Source organism: Macaca thibetana, chromosome 1 (genome assembly GCF_024542745.1).
Source record: "Macaca thibetana thibetana isolate TM-01 chromosome 1, ASM2454274v1, whole genome shotgun sequence".
In the NCBI taxonomy this organism is placed as follows: Eukaryota; Metazoa; Chordata; class Mammalia; order Primates; family Cercopithecidae; genus Macaca; species Macaca thibetana.
Window position 1 is genome coordinate 36,748,284 of NC_065578.1, and position 19,862 is coordinate 36,768,145.

At 46.2% G+C, this 19,862-nt stretch overlaps 2 protein-coding genes across 3 annotated transcripts in view; both read left to right on the plus strand.

Moving 5' to 3' along the window:
• Positions 1–19,862, plus strand: part of UTP11 (UTP11 small subunit processome component) — a 594,364-nt gene that overhangs the window by 260,708 nt on the left and 313,794 nt on the right. The gene's annotated exons all lie outside the window — the stretch shown is intronic.
• On the plus strand, positions 98–17,870 carry CDCA8 (cell division cycle associated 8). 2 transcript variants are annotated; one of them, XM_050800315.1, is made up of 11 exons: positions 126–275; positions 373–481; positions 604–732; positions 3,916–3,956; positions 6,918–6,990; positions 8,106–8,191; positions 9,434–9,498; positions 11,088–11,183; positions 13,262–13,388; positions 15,130–15,216; positions 16,495–17,870. In XM_050800315.1, exons 2-11 carry the CDS (start codon positions 388–390, stop codon positions 16,537–16,539), a joined length of 843 nt encoding a protein of 280 aa, XP_050656272.1. In that variant the 5' UTR covers positions 126–275; positions 373–387; the 3' UTR covers positions 16,540–17,870. The 2 variants fall into 2 exon arrangements, with proteins under 2 accessions (XP_050656271.1, XP_050656272.1); XM_050800314.1 differs by having other exon boundaries at positions 98–481.

Genomic DNA, 19,862 nt, shown 5'->3' on the forward strand with positions numbered 1-19,862 from the left:
TTGGTGGGGAGGGCGGGGAAACAAGCCTGGACCACAACTCCCAGGAGCACCCGCGACGGCGGCGCCGGCGCTGACGCACTCCGGCTATAGGGAGTGCATTGGGCGGGAGACCCCGGGCAGGTAGGAACTTGCTTGTGATTGGATACTGTGGGACGGCGGTTTCTCATTCGTCAGCCTGTGGCTGTGGAGTTTGAATTAGGTGGCGGTTGACGGTAGAGCCGCTCTCTCTCACTGGCATAGCTAGGTTTTACTCAGTCCTTGTCGCGAGACCGGAGGTACGTTCCTGGCGACTTATTCGGGTGGTTCCCATCCGCCCTCCTGGTCCCTACCTGGTTCCTTGCCTCCCTGCCCCATCTCCGCCGCTCCCCGCAGCCTCCGCCGAGCGCCATGGCTCCTAGGAAGGGCAGTAGTCGGGTGGCCAAGATCAACTCCTTACGGAGGCGGAAGCTCGCCTCCTTTCTGAAAGACTTCGACCGTGAAGGTAAAGGGGCCAGGCCGTCGCGGCCTCCTGGGGCGGTCGCGGGATGCTGGCGGGTGGGGACACGAGCTGCACGCATTCACCCGCCCCGTGACCCGTGTCCTGTCCGCTCTGCCCTCCCGCAGTGGAAATACGAATCAAGCAAATTGAGTCAGACAGGCAGAACCTCCTCAAGGAGGTGGATAACCTCTACAACATCGAGATCCTGCGGCTCCCCAAGGCGCTGCGCCAGATGAACTGGCTTGACTACTTCGGTAAGAGCTGGAGAGCTTCCCTGGGCGGAGGCCGGGAGCCCCGTGGGGTTAGGTAACACCCTTCAGAAAGGACTCGCTCAGATGTCACCTTTTAATGAAATCTGACATGACCACTTATGGAAAATTGCAGACCCTTTCACTCTCTGTCTCACTTCCCTAAGTCATGTGTCTCCATCCTTTTCTCTAAAGGCCTAGGTAGCAAATATTTTAGGCTACTTGAGCCGGTGGGAGGGGTCTCTGTCGGACAACTTAGCTCTGCTGTTACAGGTCCAAAATAGCTATAGTGAATGGGCATGGATGGGCTGTATTCCAATAAAATTTTAGTTGTGGATACACTGAAATGTGAATTTCACATAATTTTCACACATCAGGAATTTTATTTTATTTTTTTGGAACAGAGTCTCACTCTGTCACCCAGGCTGGAGTGCAGTGCAGTGGTGCGATCTTGGCTCACTGCAACCTCCACCTTCTGTATTCAAGTGATTCTCCTGCCTCAGCCTCCGGAGTAGCTGGGATTACGGTCTCCTGCCACTATGCCCTGCTGATTTTTGTATTTTCAGTAGAGACGAGGCTTCACCATGTTGGCCAGGCTGGTCTCGCACTACTGACCTCAAGTGATCTGCATGCCTCAGCCTCCCAAAGTGCTGGGATTACAGGAGTCAGCCACTGTGCCCAGCCAGAAAATAGTATTTTTTAAAAATATGTATATTTTACCCAACCCATTTAAAAATGAATGAATAAATGACATGGTTAGTTAACCAGAGCTCAGATGAAAGAATAACCCAAAGCAGCTCCTTATGCAGCTTATGGAAATTGCTAACTTAAAAATGGGCACATCAGGCTGGGTGCAGTGGTTCATGCCTGTAATCCCAGCACTTTGGGAGGCTGAGGCGGGCAGATCACCTGAGGTCAGGAGTTTGAGACCAGCCTGATCAACATGGAGAAACCCTGTCTCGGCCGGGCGTGGTGGCTCAAGCCTGTAATCCCAGCACTTTGGGAGGCCGAGACGGGCGGATCAGGAGGTCAGGAGATCGAGACCATCCTGGCTAACACGGTGAAACCCCGTCTCTACTAAAAAAAATACAAAAAACTAGCCGGGCGTGGTGGCGGGTGCCTGTAGTCCCAGCTACTCGGGAGGCTGAGGCAGGAGAATGGCGTAAACCCAGGAGGCGGAGCTTGCAGTGAGCTGAGATCCGGCCACTGCACTCCATCCTGGGCGACAGAGAGAGACTCTATCTCACAAAAAAAAAAAAAGAAAGAAACCCTGTCTCTACTAAAAATAAAAAAAGTTAGCCGGGTGTGGTGGCGCATGCTTCTAATCCCAGCTATTCAGGAGGCTAAGGCAGGAGAATCGCTTGAACCTGGGAGGTGGACCGCCATTGCACTCCAGCCTGGGCAACAAGAATGAAACTCCATCTCAAAAAAAAAAAGGCACATCAGTTTTCCTGGCCAGAGAAAAATCCCAGCCTGCTTCCCCACTCCCTTATTAAATGTCCAGAGAAATGCAGGAGGCTGTACTTTTCTGCTGGGTTGCCTTTTTATGTTTTCCTTATTATTAATTATCCAGCATGTAGTCTCCTTGCTGGATAGAAATGCATGTTCTGTTCACATATTAGACGTTGAATGATCCTTTTGACTTGTCCTTTTATTTATTAATATTAAGCCATTCATTTGCTCATTTCTACAAATACTGAGCATGTGTGAGTCACAGTGCTAGGTGCTAAAGATGCACTGGGGAATAAAACAGACATTGTCTCTGCCTTCAGAAACATACAGGTTAGTAGAAAAGAGCTATTAGAAAAATCCACATACAATTATGTAATTAAAAGTATAGGTACTACAAAGGAGATAGAATAGAGTAGTTGTCAGTGAGCATATTGTGATTTCTATGCTGGATGGGCATTGTACCAAGTGTTTTACATATATTAACTAATTTTTCTTCATAACTAATAATATCCCTATTTTTCTAAATGACAAGATTAAGGCGCAGAGAAATTGGATACTTTGCTCAAGGCCTCATAAGCTAGTTAGTGGAATAGTCTGTTTGAACCCAGGTATTCTGGTTTCATAGCCTGAGATCTTAACTGTTTTACAAGATACTGTGAGGGTTTCTAGCAGGAGGATCTAACCTAACTTTTTATTCTACATGTAAATCTCACAAAGACCTTTTCATTCAACACACATTTACTGTACTTCTATTGACTGCTAAATTTTTGCCAGAAGCAAAGGATATCATCTCTGGAATTCAGTCCAAGGCAAGGATGGACTGTTTAAAAAGCTCTGAGTGGTTACTGGGTATGATGCGGGTGAGCAACTTACTCCACACTTTGCAGCAACCTGCTGAGATAGAAAAATAAGCAGGCTAGGCACAGTGGCTCACACCTGTAATCCCAGCACTTTGGGAGGCCGAGGCAGGTAGATTGCTTGAGCCCGGGAATTTGAGACCAGCCTGGGCAACATAGCAAGACCCTATCTTTAAACTTTAAAAAAATAATTAAAATAAAAACACATTTTTTTTTTTAAAGAAAAATAAGCAGAGGGCAGGGCATGGGGTGGGGCTTCATACCTGTAATCCTAGCACTTTGGGAGGCCAAGGCAGGAGTATCACTTGAGCCCAGGAGTTCAAGACCAGCCTGGGCAACATAGCAGGAGACCACATCTCTATTTGAAAAAAAAAACTGGACAACTTGGCAAAACCCTATCTCTACAAAAAATACAAAAATTAGCCAAATGTGGTGGCGCATGCCTGTAGTCCCAGCTACTTGGGAGTCTGAGGGTGGAGGATCAGTTGAGCCCAGGAGACAGCCAAGGTGGCACCACTCCACTCCAGCTTGGGTGACAAAGCAAGACTCTGTCTCAAAAATAAATAAAATTTAAAATATATTTTTTAAAAAGATAAGCAGAATTTTGGGGGTGATGTTTGAGCTGAGTTTTGAAGGATGAGTTAGAAATTTATCAAGTACGGAGGAGAATTTCAGGCAGAGGAAATACAGAGTACCATGGCAACAAGTCCTGAGAGTCAGTGGCACATTTGGGATATAACTTGGAGAAAGAATAGATTAGATGGTGAAGGTCCTTGAATGTTAGACTAAGAGCTGTACCAGTTTTAGAAAGATAAATGGTACTATTAGGCAGATGATTTATTGTTAAAATCTAATAGTAACTACAACATTCTTTTTAAAGCCCTTGGAGGAAACAAACAGGCCCTGGAAGAGGCGGCAACAGTAAGTGACCTGTCCTATTTTCCAGTCAGTGGTTACTTAAGTCTAGTCCAGTCCCCAGATCCAACTAATAGGTGCTTACTGTGGAAGAGGTTTCATAAAGGGACATTATCTGTTTGTGTCAACTGAAAAATTAGAGTTGGGCCAGACACTGTGTACATGAGACCCAGATAGTTCTGAGTCCTACAGAGGGTAGCAGTTCTATTTTTGACCAATTTCTTGCAGTCCTTTGTCCTGAACTCTACAGCAGAAGTAGAAAGTCTCAAGCCCAAGTTCCTTTAAGCGCCTGAGTCATTGCACTATGCACTGACCTGCTAGATGATGAGGCTGTTTCATCATGTTGTACTGTAGAAGCAGTGCTCTTGCTTGGGATGCTCAGTACTCCCCAACCCCTCTCATCTCCTTCCTCCCAGCATCAGTGCCAGGATTGAAGGCAGTAAGATGGGGATGCAAAATAGAGCATTTAAAGCTGCACCATCCAGTACAGTAGCCACCAGGCATATGTACCTATTTCAGTTAATCACAATTAATAAAATTAAGGAATTCATTTCCTCAGACATACTAGCCACATTTTACATGTTCGGTAGCTACATGTGACTAGTAGCTACTCCATCAGAGAGCACAGAAATAGAACATTGCTACTCTTGCAGAAAGTTTTATGAGACAGCATTGGGAACTAGTCCATACATGGGCTTCACAGAGTCCTTAGGCACTCTAAAATCATATACAAACAATGCGTGTGTGCACGCATTTGTGTATCTTTCTGTCAGTTTATTGTAGCCTTGATCAGATTTACAAAGTAAACCCCAAAATTGACATATTTTGTTGAGTTGATCAGAATCATTTGGAATCTCAGGGTCTGAAGGAGTCTGACCACCAAGGGTACAATAGCAGATCTCCACCAGCTTCATTCAGAAGGTAAAGTTAATGAGGAGCCAATTATCAATTTGGAAAAATTGGAGCATTTGGGGATGAATACTATAGGAGAGAGGTAGGGATTACTCACCCCCCTACACACACTGAGCTCTAATGTTTTAAAAGTTAGTTACCTCTGAGATGAATTATGCTTACTAGCTAATGCAGTTCCCTCTTTTTAAATTAGACATACAGAACTGCAAATGAGAACTTCTAATGTCAGATGAGACAGCCATTGTTACCACACCAAGTTGAGAGAATTCTAGCCTTGACTAATACGATTTAAAACTCAAGAAAGGAATGATAGAAAATCTATAAAAGCTCTTAGTTGGGAAGTGTACTGGGGCTCCCAAGACCACCTCCAAGTTTGGTGATTCGCTATGAGGATTCACGGGGCTCAGCATACAGTACACCCATGGCGATGATTTATTGCAGTGAAAGGATACAAAGCATAAATCAACAAAGGGGAAAAGTGCTTCCCCTTTGTCAAAGTCCAGAGGAAACCAGGCTTCTAGGAGTCCACTCCCTATGGAGTCACACAGAACATGCTTAATTCAACACATATGAAATGCTGTCTACCAGAAAAGCTGATTAGAGAGTCAATGCCCAGAGTTTTACCTGGGGGCTGCTCACATAGGCATCCTCTGCCTAGCACATGTCAAAATCCTAGACTTTCAGAGGGAAGTAGGTGTTCAGCATGAGCCATATTGTTTGCATGAAGTTTAGGCACAATGAGGCATTCTTGCTGAGGAAAGGTGGGAACCTTTCTGAAATCCAAGTTCCCAGATGCCAACCAAGGCCAAGCTTGCAAATAGGCCTTTCTATGTGTATCAGTCTCAGGCCTGCTCTGTTAACTCTCCTGCCCAGTAGATGACCAGTGGCCTGCCACTACTGATGACTCCAAAACATGCCAGTTGTTTCTAGAGATGGCAGAAGGTTGGCAGGAATGCCCCTACTTTCTGTTCCATCAAGCCTGGCAAACATCAGTAATTTATTACAGCACTATTTCTTGCTAAGCCTAAGACAGCCTCAGAATCCTTCTCTGAGTACGTCAAGCAGTGCCTACCAGAAATGAAAGCTGTGCCATTCCAAACCTGTAATGATAATTCTGATATTTACACGTGTTCTATAAGGAAAGGACAGAATCTTGACTGCTCTTTGTAGTGTCCATACTTACTACCATATGAAAGAAAACCTAATTTGAATGGTGACTGGAAGCCTTTTTGAAGGACCCAGGATCATCTTAGAAAACCTTACTGAGACCCTGTAGATTTATCAAAAAAATGGTAAGCCTGACACCCCACCAAGTGTTGTAGAGGATGTAGATCATTAGGAACTTGGATTGTTTGCAAATGGGCTGTAGACAAGGGTAACCACTTGGGGAAACAATTTGGCGTAATGCGAAGGCTGAATATTTATGTAACCTATAATCCCTGTCATGCCCTCTCCAAAGGATAGAGCCAAGGGGAAACTTGGACATGTACCTCAGACACATTTAAGACAGTTCAAGGTAGCAGTGTTTATAATAGGAAACTATTGATGGAAGATGGACAAATCCATTGTGGTATAATCACACAGTGGGATATGATATAGCAAAATGAAAACTAACTACAACCACAAAGAGTGGTGAAAACAGCCAAGACTAAACAAAATGCTTAAGTACACACTTGTGAAAAAGCACATCTATGTGCACACACATATACACACATTTGCATGTATCTGTGAGCACATGCACATATACCTTTCGATTAAACAAGTGGAATGATACGGTTACCTCTGGGGAATGACAGGGTTAGGAGACTCATCACCTTTGGGAGAAAGATAAGAAAATGGAACAAGGAATGAATAAAGAGCCAGAAGCAAGTTATTGGCAATGTTTTAGGTCTTGGGTTGTGTGGTGGGTTTATGGGAGTCTGTTGTATTGTATATTGTATCACTAACATTTAATAGTCTTATGTATCAAGAGTTTTTAAAAAAATTTATCTTGAAATATTTTTCCTCGTATTTTGGTGGAATAAGCCTGGTGCTTTCTGGCTATGTTTGTCACAGGCTGACCTGGATATCACTGAAATAAACAAACTAACAGCAGAAGCTATTCAGACACCCCTGAAATCTGCCAAAAGTGAGTACCTGTCAAAATTCCTTGTTGAACAGAAAGAACCGAGGCTCAGGTTGCTTGGTTGGCGACTCAGGCAGGGCCTTGTTGGTAGAGCCTCTTCCCTTTAAAGTCTGGTTCTTAATCTTGTAAATCCAAACATTTGCTTTTGGATGGTGCATTTAGTTAATTTTTTCCCCCTGAACAGCAACTCAAACTAGAAATTTAGTTAACTGTGTGCAGGACTGCTACTAAGCAAACTCAAGAGCCGTGTGTGAGCTAAAGTGAAAGGGAAAAAGCTGTGCTGGAAACCAAACATTGTGGCCTGCTTACTTTCCCCTGGGTTAAATAGATGGCAAGATTTAGAGCGGAGTTAAAAGACAGGTAACACCAACTGAGACGCTCCCTGTTGTAATCAGCAAAGTTGAAAGAGAATTGAAAAAGGAATGACTTTCTCTGCATTTAATTCAAAGTTACTCAATTCAGACCAGCTGTGGTGGCTCACACCTGTAATTCCAGCACTTTGGGAGGCCAAGCCATGAGGGTTACTTGAGCCCAGGAGTTCAAGACCAGCCTGGGCAATTTCTCTGAAAAAAAAAAAAAGAAAGAAAGAAAGGAAAGGAAAGGAAAAAAAAGAAAAAGTTACTCAATTTCATGATCTATCTGCATAAAATCATCTTACATACATGTCCCGCACTCTGAGAAACACTGTCTTATAGGAAAAGTTGTATGGGAAACCAGGTTGTGACTAGTGAGCAGGGAATCGGATCAGGATGAATTGTGACATAGATTTAATGTCACTGTCATTAAGCTATGATAGTTTGATGCATCCAACTCTTATAACAACATCCTGACCCATGGCCAGGATTTCGGGGCTACACACCAGGGCACCTCTACATTGGGCAGGGCAAACTCAATTATTCAGAATGCTGGGCTGTCCCTACAAAGCATCATATGGGGTTTCTTAACACTCTGATTAGTTTCCTTTGTCTAAACCCTCTGTCTTAAAAAGTCTTCCTTATATTTAGTCCATTTCTTCATTGCAGCTTCAGATTGCATACGTTTTATTCCTATAAGAAATGTGAATGCACAAAACTTTATTCTCATCAGAAACACCACCCTGTTGAAACTGTTTCTTACAGCACGAAAGGTAATACAAGTAGATGAAATGATAGTGGAAGAGGAAGAAGAAGAAGAAAATGAACATAAGAATCCTCAAACTTCAAGAGTAAGTGGACACTGAGGTTGGAGGCTGGGGGTTATCACAAGGAAATACAAATGCATAAAATACACTGTTGTACACCAGAGCTCACAGTTCAGTAGAGATGATCCTACTTTACATGGCAATGACAAAAGTGATAATTGGCTGGTGTGCAAAGTGTGTGGAACACAGAAGAGGAAGCTAGCAAGTCTCCCCTACCCCACTAGGACATGGGCAGGCCTTTCAAGGTGAGTGAGAGTCTACTACTAGCTGGAGAAGAAAGGAAAGAGGAACAGTATTCAGGGTAAATGGGGGAGGGGGAAACTGGAGATGAAGAAACCAGTTGGAAGCCTATGAATTCTTGAACTGATATGCTGACACTATAAAATGAAGGGAAGGTTTTGAGATAGGTTTTAGAAAGAAGTGGCATGGTTGGTGGAGAAAAGGAGGAATCAGAGACAACTGCACGGTTTCTAGCTAAGGCAACTGCCATCCAGTGAAGTGAGGGATCCAGGCAGCAGAGGTGCTGGACTGGGGGTAAGGGGAGCACATGTCAATTGCATGACATGTTGACTATTCATTACTTTTCCAGGACATCTAGGCTAGACAGAAATTTCAGCCTGGAGCTCAGGGAGAAGAGAGAGATCGAGAGATTCACTGCCTCCCAGGTCTTAAGGTGTTTGTCCCAGTGTGGGAGTGGAGATGGTTGTGCTGGGAGAGCAGGAAGGGAGGGAGTCTGAGAGTGGACACTAGAGGGATGGTAGAGAGAGGGGCTCCTAAGGCAGACTGCCAAGGAAGCTAGAGAAGCAGGAAAGACGGATCCATCACGGAGGACAAGGGAGGAGAGAATATATGGAAGATAAGGAGTGATTCTTACCAGGGACCTCCCAGGCCCCAGGAAGGGAGCACTGCAGGGTTTGCCTTTGATTGGGCACCTGGGATGCCCTGAGTGACCTTCACAGCAGCCCTTTATGTAAAGTAGTGGGGTACAAGCCAGGCTGCAATCAATTCAAAAGAGATTTACCTTTAATCTTGGCCAAAATCCTCTATTTTGACAACCAAGCCAGTAGAAGTCCTTATTCAATTAGTTATGTTCTGAACTTTTTAAGTCATTGAATTCTGAGATACACCTTATTATATTTAGTATTAACTATCCAAAGCTTGTTCTTAACCCTTTATTTAAAAAAAAAAAAAAACCTCCTTACTCTCCTTACCTTTCCTCTTTGCTGGGTGTTTTGTAACCTTAGTCTCGTTTGATTGTGACTGCAGGTCAAAAGGTGTCCTCCATCCAAGAAGAGAACTCAGTCCATACAAGGAAAAGGCAAAAGGAAAAGGTAGTGGATTTCTAAAGTTGTGGTGTTTTATTGGAGAGCCATATATATCATGGCAGAAAGTGAGGGGCAGTGAAAAAAGCTCTGGTGGCTAGTGTTTGAATGCAGCTTAAAATCACTAAATCCTTGAGTGGCCGAGCTGGAGGGGTCTCTAGAAATGGCCTAAACCAAAACTATCTCCAGTACTTTAATGTACATTCTCTATCCTTCCCCACTTTTTTTTTTTGAGACGGAGTTTCACTCTCGTTGGCCAGGTTTGAGTGCAATGGCGCAATCTTGGCTCACTGCAACCTCTGCCTTGAGGGTTCAAATGATTCTCCTGCCTCAGCCTCCCGAGTAGCTGGGATAATAGGCATGCGCCACCACACCCGCCTAATTTTGTATTTTTAGTAGAAACGGGATTTCTCCATGTTGGTCAGGCTGGTCTCAAACTCCCAACCTCAGGTGATCTGCCCACCTCGGCCCCCATTTTTTTTTTATAGCAAGAACTGCCTGTTATGTTTCAGTTCTTAATAGCCCATGTGTAGAGCTACCCCATAGTTTGTCATAGAGTGACTGTCACTTAATTATAATTGGTTTCTTAAAATGTTTTGTCCAGTCCTGCAAAGTGAAGAACCTCTATGGGCTTGAGTTGATTATGCTGGACTCTACCATAAGCCATGTGGGGGAAGATAAAGCAGCTTAGGAGAGTAGTCACTGGGATGCATGTCTGTGGAGGAACGAATGCATTTCTCTTGAGCAGTGCAGCAGCTGCATGGCACGAGGACAGAATTCCAGCTGGGGGAGCCTTCACATGAAGAGGCTGTCTCCTTGATTAAAAAGTCAGATTCTGAGGCCAGGCGCGGTGGCTCACGCCTGTAATCCCAGCACTTTGGGAGGCCAAGACGGGCAGATCACGAGGTCAGGAGATCGAGACCATCCTGGCTAACACGGTGAAACCCCATCTGTACTAAAAAATACAAAAAACTAGCTGGGCAAGGTGGCGGGCGCCTGAGTCCCAGCTACTCGGGAGGCTGAGGCAGGAGAATGGCGTAAACCCGGGAGGCGAAGCTTGCAGTGAGCTGAGATCCAGCCACTACACTCCAGCCTGGGCGACAGAGCGAGACTCTGTCTCAAAAAAAAAAAAAAAAAAAAAATTAGCTGGGTGTGGTGGTGCATGCCTATAGTCCCAGCTACTCGGGAGGCTGAGGCAGGAGAATCGCTTGAACCCGGGAGGCAGAGGTTGCAGTGAGCCAAGATTGCACCATTGCACTCCAGCATGGGCAACAGAGCAAGATTCCATCTCAAAAAAAAAAAAAAAAAAAAGTCAGATTCTGGAGGCAGGCTGCTTCGGTTCAAAGTTTTGGCTCCATCCTAATTGGATATGTGATCTTGGGCAAGTTTTTAAAACTCGATGCACCTGAGTTTCTGCATCTGTGTGTGAGGATGGCAGCAGTGCTGGCTTCCCATGTTGTTAGAAGGGTCATGTAAGTCGATGTGCGCGAGGCGCCCGGAGCAGTATCTCACAGTCAGTTCTCCACGTGTCACTCCTGTGCTGCTGCCTTCGTGGAACTTGAGAGCTGGCATACCTGATGGCCGTTTCTTACCTGTAGGTCAAGCCGTGCTAACACTGTTACCCCGGCCGTGGGCCGATTGGAGATGTCCATGGTCAAACCAACTCCAGGCCTGACACCCAGGTTTGACTCAAGGTGAGTATTGAGGGGAACACTTCGATTTGATGGGATTCCAACATTGAGCACTACCCAGAGAAGGAGTGTCTAAGAAAATACTCCTAGGCCAGGCACGATAGCTCATGTTGTAATCCCAGCACTTTGAGAGGTCAAGGCAGGCAGATCACTTGAGGTCAGGAGTTCAAGACCAGCCTGGCCAAGATGACGAAACCCCACGTCTACTAAAAATACGAAAATTAGTCGGGCATGGTGGTGTACACCTGTAATCCCAGCTACCTGGGAAGCTGAAACAGGAGAATTGCTTGAATCCAGGATGTGGAGGTTGCAGTGAGCTAAGATCACACCACTGCACTCCAGCTTGGGCAACAGAGTGAGACTCTGTCTTAAGAAAATAAAAGAAAATAGTCCCAAGTCCTTGGCCTGGGGTGCCTTGTCAGAGGACAGTGGCCAGCTGGGTTTCCTGGTGTATGCCTCTCCCTTAAGTGTAGTTTCACCCATCTTCAGTGGCAAAATGATTCTTTAATGGGAGGGAGGTGAATATTCTGCCTGGGATGACTAGGAGGCCTCTAAGTGACGTTTTTGGCCTTTTCTGATTCAAATCAGAAGGTTTTTATTTTATTTTTAAAATATATATTTATTTTGAGGCAGGGTCTCTCTCTAATGCCCAGGCTGGAGAGCTGTGGCACAATCACGGCTCACTGCAACCTTGACTTCCCAGGCTCAGGTGATTCTCCCACCTTAGCCTCCCAAGCATGCCACTGTGCCCGGCTAAGTTTTTTTTTTGTAGAGATGGGGTTTTGCCAGGTTGCCCAGGCTGGTCTCGAACTCCTGGGCTCGAGCAATCCGCCCACCTCGGCCTCCCAGTGTGCTGGGATTACAAGCACGAGCCATCACACCGGGCCTCAAATCAGTTTTTTAAAGATAAATAGGCACTCTTCCGCACTCTTGGTAGAAGTAAAACTTGATACTGCTTTTTTGGAGGCTGGCATAAGCAAGGATATTGTTGCAGCATAAGTTAATACCTTCCAAAGAATCTAGTAGATTAAACAGGAGATGCTGTATAGCTATTAAAAAAGACTGGATCTGTGTGTGCTGATAGGGAAAGAGCGCCATGATCACAGAGCATCTCCGAGCAGGTTGCTGAACATTGTGCTGTGTGATCCCATTTGGTTTTATATACATAGAAAGTTTCTGGAAGGACAGATAAGGAACTCAGAGTGGTTACCCCTGGGGAGGAGAGCAAGAAGTAGTTATCTCTAGTATGGGGGAAGTGTGGAAGATTTATTTTCTACTTTTAATTGCCACTTTTTTTTTTTTTTGAGATGGAGTCTCACTCTGTCACCCAGGCTGGAGTGCAGTGGCGCGATCTCGGCTTACTGCAACCTCCACCTCTCAGGTTCAAGTGATTCTCCTGTCTCAGCCTCCTGAGTAGCTGAGATTACAGACGCGTGCCACCATGCCCGGCTAATTTTTGTATTTTTAGTAGAGACAGGATTTTGCCATGTTGGCCAGGCTGGTCTCGAACTCCTGACCTCAGGTGATCCACCTGCCTCGGCCTCCCAAAGTGCTGGGATTACAGGTGTGAGCCACTGCACTCAGCCAATTCTCACTTTTCTTTACAGTTTGTTTTTTCACATGAGTATGTAACAAAAGGCATTTAGGGAAAACTAGGTAGCAGTATTTTAACTGTCTTGAGAAATTAGTATAATGATGTAATCTCTAAATCATCCTCCTTTGCCTCTGAAAAATTCCTCTTGATGGAAGCAGCCATGCCTGGAAACAATTAACCAGCTTATTTCTGGCTTTGTGGATGGATGGATGACTGGCACCCATATGGAGCTTTGGACCTAAACTTTATGTGGATAAGAGTTGACTGTTTGCAAGATGTATGTTCAATAATTACAACCTTCTTTCTCCAGCTGTGTTTAGTCATTACTGCTTTAAAACAGTTTTTTTTTCCTAAATTTAGAACATGCTTTCTTAGGAATGTGTGACTTGAAAACTGCAGCTTGAGACCAGAGTGAGGTTAAAATGACCTATAGAGTCTGGTGTCATCCAATTGCCAAGCTATCTTCACAGAGATTTTCCCATTCTAGGGTCTTCAAGACCCCTGGCCTGCGTACTCCAGCAGCAGGAGAGCGGATTTACAACATCTCAGGGAATGGCAGCCCTCTTGCTGACAGCAAAGAGATCTTCCTCACTGTGCCAGTGGGCGGCGGAGAGGTGAAGTATTTCCAAGGGAAGCCAGGCCACAGTGTGCCGCTTAGTCAAGCATTTCTTTTCCCTGGGCCCTCACCCACACTTCACCCTCAGAGTCCTTTCAGGGCGTGGGTCCTGATCTCCACATTTCTGCAGGACTCAGAACCCAGTTTTCTCTCCCAGGTTAGAGGCCCAGACTGCAAAGATCGTTGCTCAGCTCTGGGTTCTATCTGTTTTTCTAGGGGTTTTTTTGTTTTTGTTTTATTTTATTTTGTTTTTGTTCTTGTTTTTTTGAGATGGAGTCTCACTCTGTCGCCAGACCAGAGTGCAGTGGTGCAATCTCGGCTCACTGCAACCTCCACCTCCTGGGTTCAAGTGATTCTCCTGCCTCAGCTTCCCAGGTAGCTGTTACTACAGGCACACGCCACCATGCCCAGCTAATTTTTGTATTTTTGGTAGAGATGGAGTTTCACCACGTTGGACAGGATGGTCTCGATCGCTTGACCTCGTGATCCGCCCTCCTTGGCCTCCCAAAGTGCTGGGATTACAGGCATGAGCCACCGCGCCCGGCCTTTTTTTTTTTTTTTGAGATGGAGTCTCGCTCTGTCGCCCAGGCTGGAGTGCAGTGGCCGGATCTCGGCTCACTGCAAGCTCCGCCTTCCGGGTTTATGCCATTCTCCTGCCTCAGCCTCCCGAGTAGCTGGGACTACAAGTGCCTGCCACCTCGCCCGGCTAGTTTTTTTGTATTTTTTAGTGGAGACGGGGTTTCACCGTATTAGCAGGATCAATCTCCTGACCTCGTGATCTGCCCGTCTCGGCCTCCCAAAGTGCTGGGATTACAGGCTTGAGCCACCGCGCCCGGCCCCTTTTTTTTTTTTTTTCTTTTTTTTTTTTGAGACAGAGTCTCCCTCTGTCACCCAGCCTGGAGTGCAGTGACACGATTTCGGCTCACTGCAACCTCCGCCTCCCAGGTTCAAGTGATTCTCCTGCCTCAGCCTCCTGAGTAGCTGGGACTACAGGCACACGCCACCACACCCGGCTAATTTTTGTATTTTTAGTAGAGATGGTGTTTCACCATATTGGTCAAGCTGGTCTCGAACTCCTGACCTCAGGTGATCCACCCACCACGGACTCCTAAAGTACTGGGATTACAGGTACGAGCCACCACGCTGGCCTCCATCTGTTCATCAACTAACATTTGCCCACCCGATTGTCACAGGCCCAAGAAGTAGACATGGGGCCTGCCCTTGAGAAGCAGCTCAGTGGTCAAGATGGGTTTGCAATCATGGTATCTGTGATATGTGCAATAATAGAGATGTTAAAGGGTGGTGCAGAGGAGGGCACCATCGAGGTATGTGCTTAGTCTAGAACCGGGAGCATGAGCTGTGCCTTCAGCTTTGTATAACTTTAAGGGATTCTGAAACAGGCTAAGCTTAGTGTCTCTGGCTTCATGGAGCGAGCTGCTGACCTCAGCCCTTGTGAGGGGAGGATGGTTTGTTTCAGACATACTCTGCAGGGCATTTCTTAGATAATGTACATGCCTTTTGTGCCCAGGTAATCCAGCCTCCTCCCCAGTGATAGCGCTGCTGAAGTCATTGTCTCCTTAGGGCTCATATACTTCCTGCCTGTCTTGCCACTTCTCCATCCCAGCCATTCCCCACCACTAAGTGCAGGATATCAGGGGGATCCTTTGGGGCACACTGCTGGATGGGAGTTCCTGCCCTAAGGGCCATGGCCAGTTTAACCCACTCCCGTCTCTATACAGAGCCTTCGATTACTGGCCAGTGACTTGCAGAGGCACAATATTGCCCAGCTGGATCCAGAGGCCTTGGGAAACATTAAGAAGCTCTCCGTAAGTCTCATATTCGTCTCCACACATAGGATGCCTCCAGTAGCTTTCTTGGGCTACCTTTGTTTAGGATTGTCTTTTGGGCCTGGGCTAATACTTTCTACTTAAATTTGTGTTGTCTTTCTTCCCCCAAGAGAGTTTGACACTTACCCTACTTAGATAGCAGCAATTCTGTTCCTCAACTGATGTTGAGTTTTGTTCAATCCCAGGGTGCCTGCCACAGAAGTTCCACTGCAAAATCAAAATTCTGCCTCATTCAGGCAGTTAGTGCTAGGGTTATGTTAGGTCACTATTGGCTACCAGGAACTGAAACCTAGAATAGCTCAAGAATGAGGGTCGGAGCTTGTTATCAGGAATCTTACAGAATCGAAGAGCGAGCTGAATGGCCAAGCCTCTGGAGTGGTGGGGCCATCAGCTGAGGCCTGTGTGCTCATTTCTCTCACACATCTTCATTCCTCCCTCTCAGCAGATAACCTTCTCCACAGGCTCCAGGTTCCGTGCTTACTTAACATTGTTTTGCATGTGGCTTTGAGTAACCACACCTCCAACCCTAACTTTATTGCTCCATTTCTCAACTGTTCAATTTCTTGTCTTGGTTTAAATTCTCAAGAGGGCCAGGCACAGTGGCGCACACCTGTAATTCCTGCAGTTCAGGAGGCTCAGGTGAGAGAAATTGTTTGAGCCCATGAGTTCAAGGCTGCAGTGACCCATGATCGTGCTGCTGCACTCCAGCCTGGGTGACAGAGAAAGACCTCAGCTCTAAAAGTAAAGTAAATTATCAAGAGAAAGAATTTAATTGGCTCAGCCAGGGATGAACCTCCTTGGTCCAGTCAGCCATCATCTTGGGTGGTGGATGGAGCACTTAGTGTAAACATGGCAACCTTACCCTCACCCTTCTGTGGGGTCTGAAGGGTACATCCAAGGAAGGAGACAAGGTGGGGCTGGTTTCCCAAACCTGTCTTTCTGAACATAGGCCCAGTGCTGAGATCCCACACACACCTAGCCACCCAAATCTTGTGACTGTCATCCTCTAGCTAGACCTATTGCAATGTTCTTCTCAAATAATCTCCTATGATACCTTTACTATCTCACTTGAGTTGTTATTTTACTCCCTTGTTCAGATGAGAAACAGGTTCAAAAAGGTGAATTCATGTGTGATACGGATAGAGAATGGAGGAGCTGAGGCTCAGTCAGACCTGTGCTCAGGCTGACTGTGGGAGGCCAAGGGGCAAGCCTGCCAAGTGAAATCTTCTACAATGATCTCTCTCCTTTCCTTTCTAGAATCGTCTCGCCCAAATCTGCAGCAGCATACGGACCCACAAATGAGACGCCAAAGTTGACAGGATGGACTTTTAATGGGCACTTCTGGGACCCTGAAGAGACTTCTTCCCTTCAGGCTTATTGTTTGAGTGTGAAGTTCCAGAGCAAGGAGCCGTGTTCCTCTAGGGGCTTCAGGAATTCAGACATGCTGTTCCCACACCAGTTAGGTAGAGCTGTCTGTTCACCCTCCCATCCCAGCTGACCCCAGTCACTGCTTGCTGGGGCCATGCCGTAGAAGCTTCCCATCAGTCTCCCAGCTGAACCCTCCCTGCCCTCTGAGCTGCTGCCTTCTGCCTCCTGCAACTCGACATCCTCTTTGCCCTGCCCTGCCCTGCCCTGCCTGCAGTTGAGGGGGCGCAGTTCTCAGGAAGACTGCGTCCACCACCCCTACCCAGAGAACCTCTGCATCTGGTATTTCTGCTCTCTGTGCTTGAGACTGGGAGGTTTAGGCTGAGATAAGTGAGCTCTGGGCCATGAGAGGGTAGGTCCCGAAGGTAGGGGAACTGTACAGATCAGCAGAGTAGGATAGTTGGCAGCAGGGACCTCGGTAGGGAACATGCCCATCTCCCCTCTGGCACTCATCACATCTCCCCTACCAGCCCTCCTCCTCCTCCTCCTTCGGGAGGTGCTAAATGGGACTTTGGGATCTTTCACCTGCTGTGCCCAGTAGTTCTGAAGCCTGCTTGTGGAACAGTGTTTTATGTTTATCCCTGTTTACTGAAAACCAAATACTGGTTTGGAGGCAACTTCCATGTCTTGCTCTTCTACCTCCCTAGTTAGTGGAAATTTGGATAAGGGAATTGTAGGGCTTAGATTCTGGGGGTTTTATGTCATTGGCCACAGAATAACTGTCTCTAAGCTATCCATGGTCCAGTGGTCACTGCCAAGTCAGTAGACTTCAGAGAGCACTTCTCTCCTATGGGGCTTATGGGGACAGGGGGCAGGTGTGACTTGCTTGGTAGCCTCATTTCATGTGTGCCTGTGCCTGGGGCATGGACTTTGTTAAACAGCCAGCAGTGAGGTCCTCATTCTCCAGCCAGCCTCTCTGTCCTGGAGAATGATGAGCTGTGTTCTAAGAATTTGAGAACTAGAGTCCTCACCCCCAGGCTTGAGGGCACATGACTTTCTCATGTAGGGCTCTTTGTGGTATCTGTTGTTTTGCAACACGACCATTTTAGTAAAACAGTCCTATTCAAGTTGTATTCTTTTAAGTTCTTTTATTCTCCTTTCCCTGAGATTTTTGTATATATTGTTCTGAGTAATGGTGTCTTTGAGCTGATTGTTCTAATCAGAGCTGGTACCTACTTTCAATAAATTCTGATTTTGTGTTTTCTTTTTTAATCACTATTCATCCTGCCTGTCCTCTCCAAGCTGTGCTCCGTGGACTAGGGAGGCAGCAATTGGTGTGGGGGTCTTTGCACATCTGCTTTTCTCAGAAGATATGAAAACCTTTGCTTCGGACAGAATCATTCTGGTATCTGAAAAAGGGGCTTACTACAAGATCCAGAGCATCAGTACCTTCAACCCCCATCAGAGCACCCCCAGCACCTTCATTCCATGAGCTAGAAATTTGTATCTGGGAGGACAACGCCTAGGGTCTCTATAATTTGTAGTGGACTTTTGTTGACCAGGAACAAAACGGGGCAAGAGTAATTGGGTGATCATGAGTCTTACTTCCCCAAGTTTCTGAGGCCCTGGCAGATCTGCCTTCCCAGAACTCTCTAGGCTGAAAATGATCAACCTAGAGCTAATGATGCAAGAGAAGACAACCTGGGGGCATACTTAGCCAGGTCATTGGGCATTAACAATTTATAGACTAGGAGCCTTCTGGCAGTGACAGCATTTGGAAGAAGGGTTACTCAGTACAAATAAGCAACCCAGACTATACGTCATCAGGCCTAAAGAGCCTGATACCAAGGAAACACTTAGGATCCAACATGCTTTACCCAGAACCAGGTTCATCCCATTCCATTCAGTCTGCACCACTGCCTAAATCACCTCGTAGGAAATGCATGTTATGCAGCAGGTGCCTGATTAATGCCTGGGACTGAGACATGACAGTTCTTCATTTCATATAAGGGGCTGGCTTGGAAAGTAAAGAGTTCCCCATCCCAGGATTGATTGATTGATCAACTTTTGAGACAGAGTTTCACTCTTGTTGCCCAGGCTGGAGTGCAGTGGTGTGATCTCGGCTCACTGCAACCTCCACCTCTCAGGTTCAAGCAATTCTCCTGACTCAGCCTCGCAAGTAACTGGGATTACAGGCGCACACCACCACGCCTGGCTAAGTTTTGTACTTTTAGTGGAGACAGGGTTTCGCCATGTTGGCCAGGCTGGTCTCCTGACAGGTGATCCACCCACCTCCGCCTCCCAAAGTGCTGGGATTACAGTTATGAGCCACCATGCCCAGCCACATTCTAGGATTTTTTAAAAATTTTGTTTTTTTATCATTTGGTATCTTTTGTTGATTTGATCTATTTTGCAGAACTTATGTCCCTACTATCCCAGGATTTTTAAGTACAGGCTGAACTATGTCACAGGGCTGGACAACCTAAATCTCACTGCCAGCCCCCAGACATACTTTCACACTCAGGTTGGGTTTGGGTTTTGTTTTGTTCTTTTTTTCCCAAATTAGTTGCTGACCATTTAAATATGGGGCGATTACACAAAGATTGCTAGCCTCTGAAAATAAGATCTGACAGCACGGGTTAACAGTTGGCTAGAGCTCAGTAGCAGCTTTCCTTGGCCCACAGAGAATCCTCTTCCAGTTCAAAGCAATCCTGATGAGATTACTTCTTCCCTTGATGTTACCTGCCTCATCTCTGTAGGCAATTTAGTTTTTACTGTCTGCTGTGGAGAGAAAGCATAGAAAAGTAGGGCTGCCCCAGGTTGAAGGGAGAATGGAGGCCTGAAGTCCCTCCCTAGGGCCCCTGAGGCAGTTTTAAGGAACCCCAGAGGTCCAGTCAACAGTAAGTTCATTCTTTGTCCTACAGGGCCCCTGTTATTTCCAAAAGCCCTACTTGGGGCTTCCTATTGAGAGGATTACAAATGTATTATCTTGTGAAGAGTTAGATTACATTACTCATATGAAGAGTTAGCTCGGGTGTGTGTGACAGGACATCACCTAAGCATTTCTCCAAAGCATCAGACATGCCTTTTACCAGGAGGAATATCCCCAGCCCCACCCAGATAATGAGTTCCCATACCACTGCAGGGCTTAGCTCCACGATATATCCCCAGACCTCTGAAAAACAAAGCATGTCTCAGTGCCTACCTGTGTACACACCCTGGTGGGTCTGTTTTCTAATTTTACACAGTATCATAGCTGT

What these genes read in the sequence shown, in the direction of transcription:
- CDCA8 (XM_050800314.1), top strand. Translation starts at nt 388, where the DNA reads ATGGCTCCTAGGAAGGGCAGTAGTCGGGTGGCCAAGATCAACTCCTTA. An exon ending in GAAAGACTTCGACCGTGAAG is followed by an intron (nt 482 to 603) that starts GTAAAGGGGCCA and finishes GCCCTCCCGCAG; the next exon opens with TGGAAATACGAATCAAGCAA. An exon ending in ACCCCTGAAATCTGCCAAAA is followed by an intron (nt 6,991 to 8,105) that starts GTGAGTACCTGT and finishes TGTTTCTTACAG; the next exon opens with CACGAAAGGTAATACAAGTA.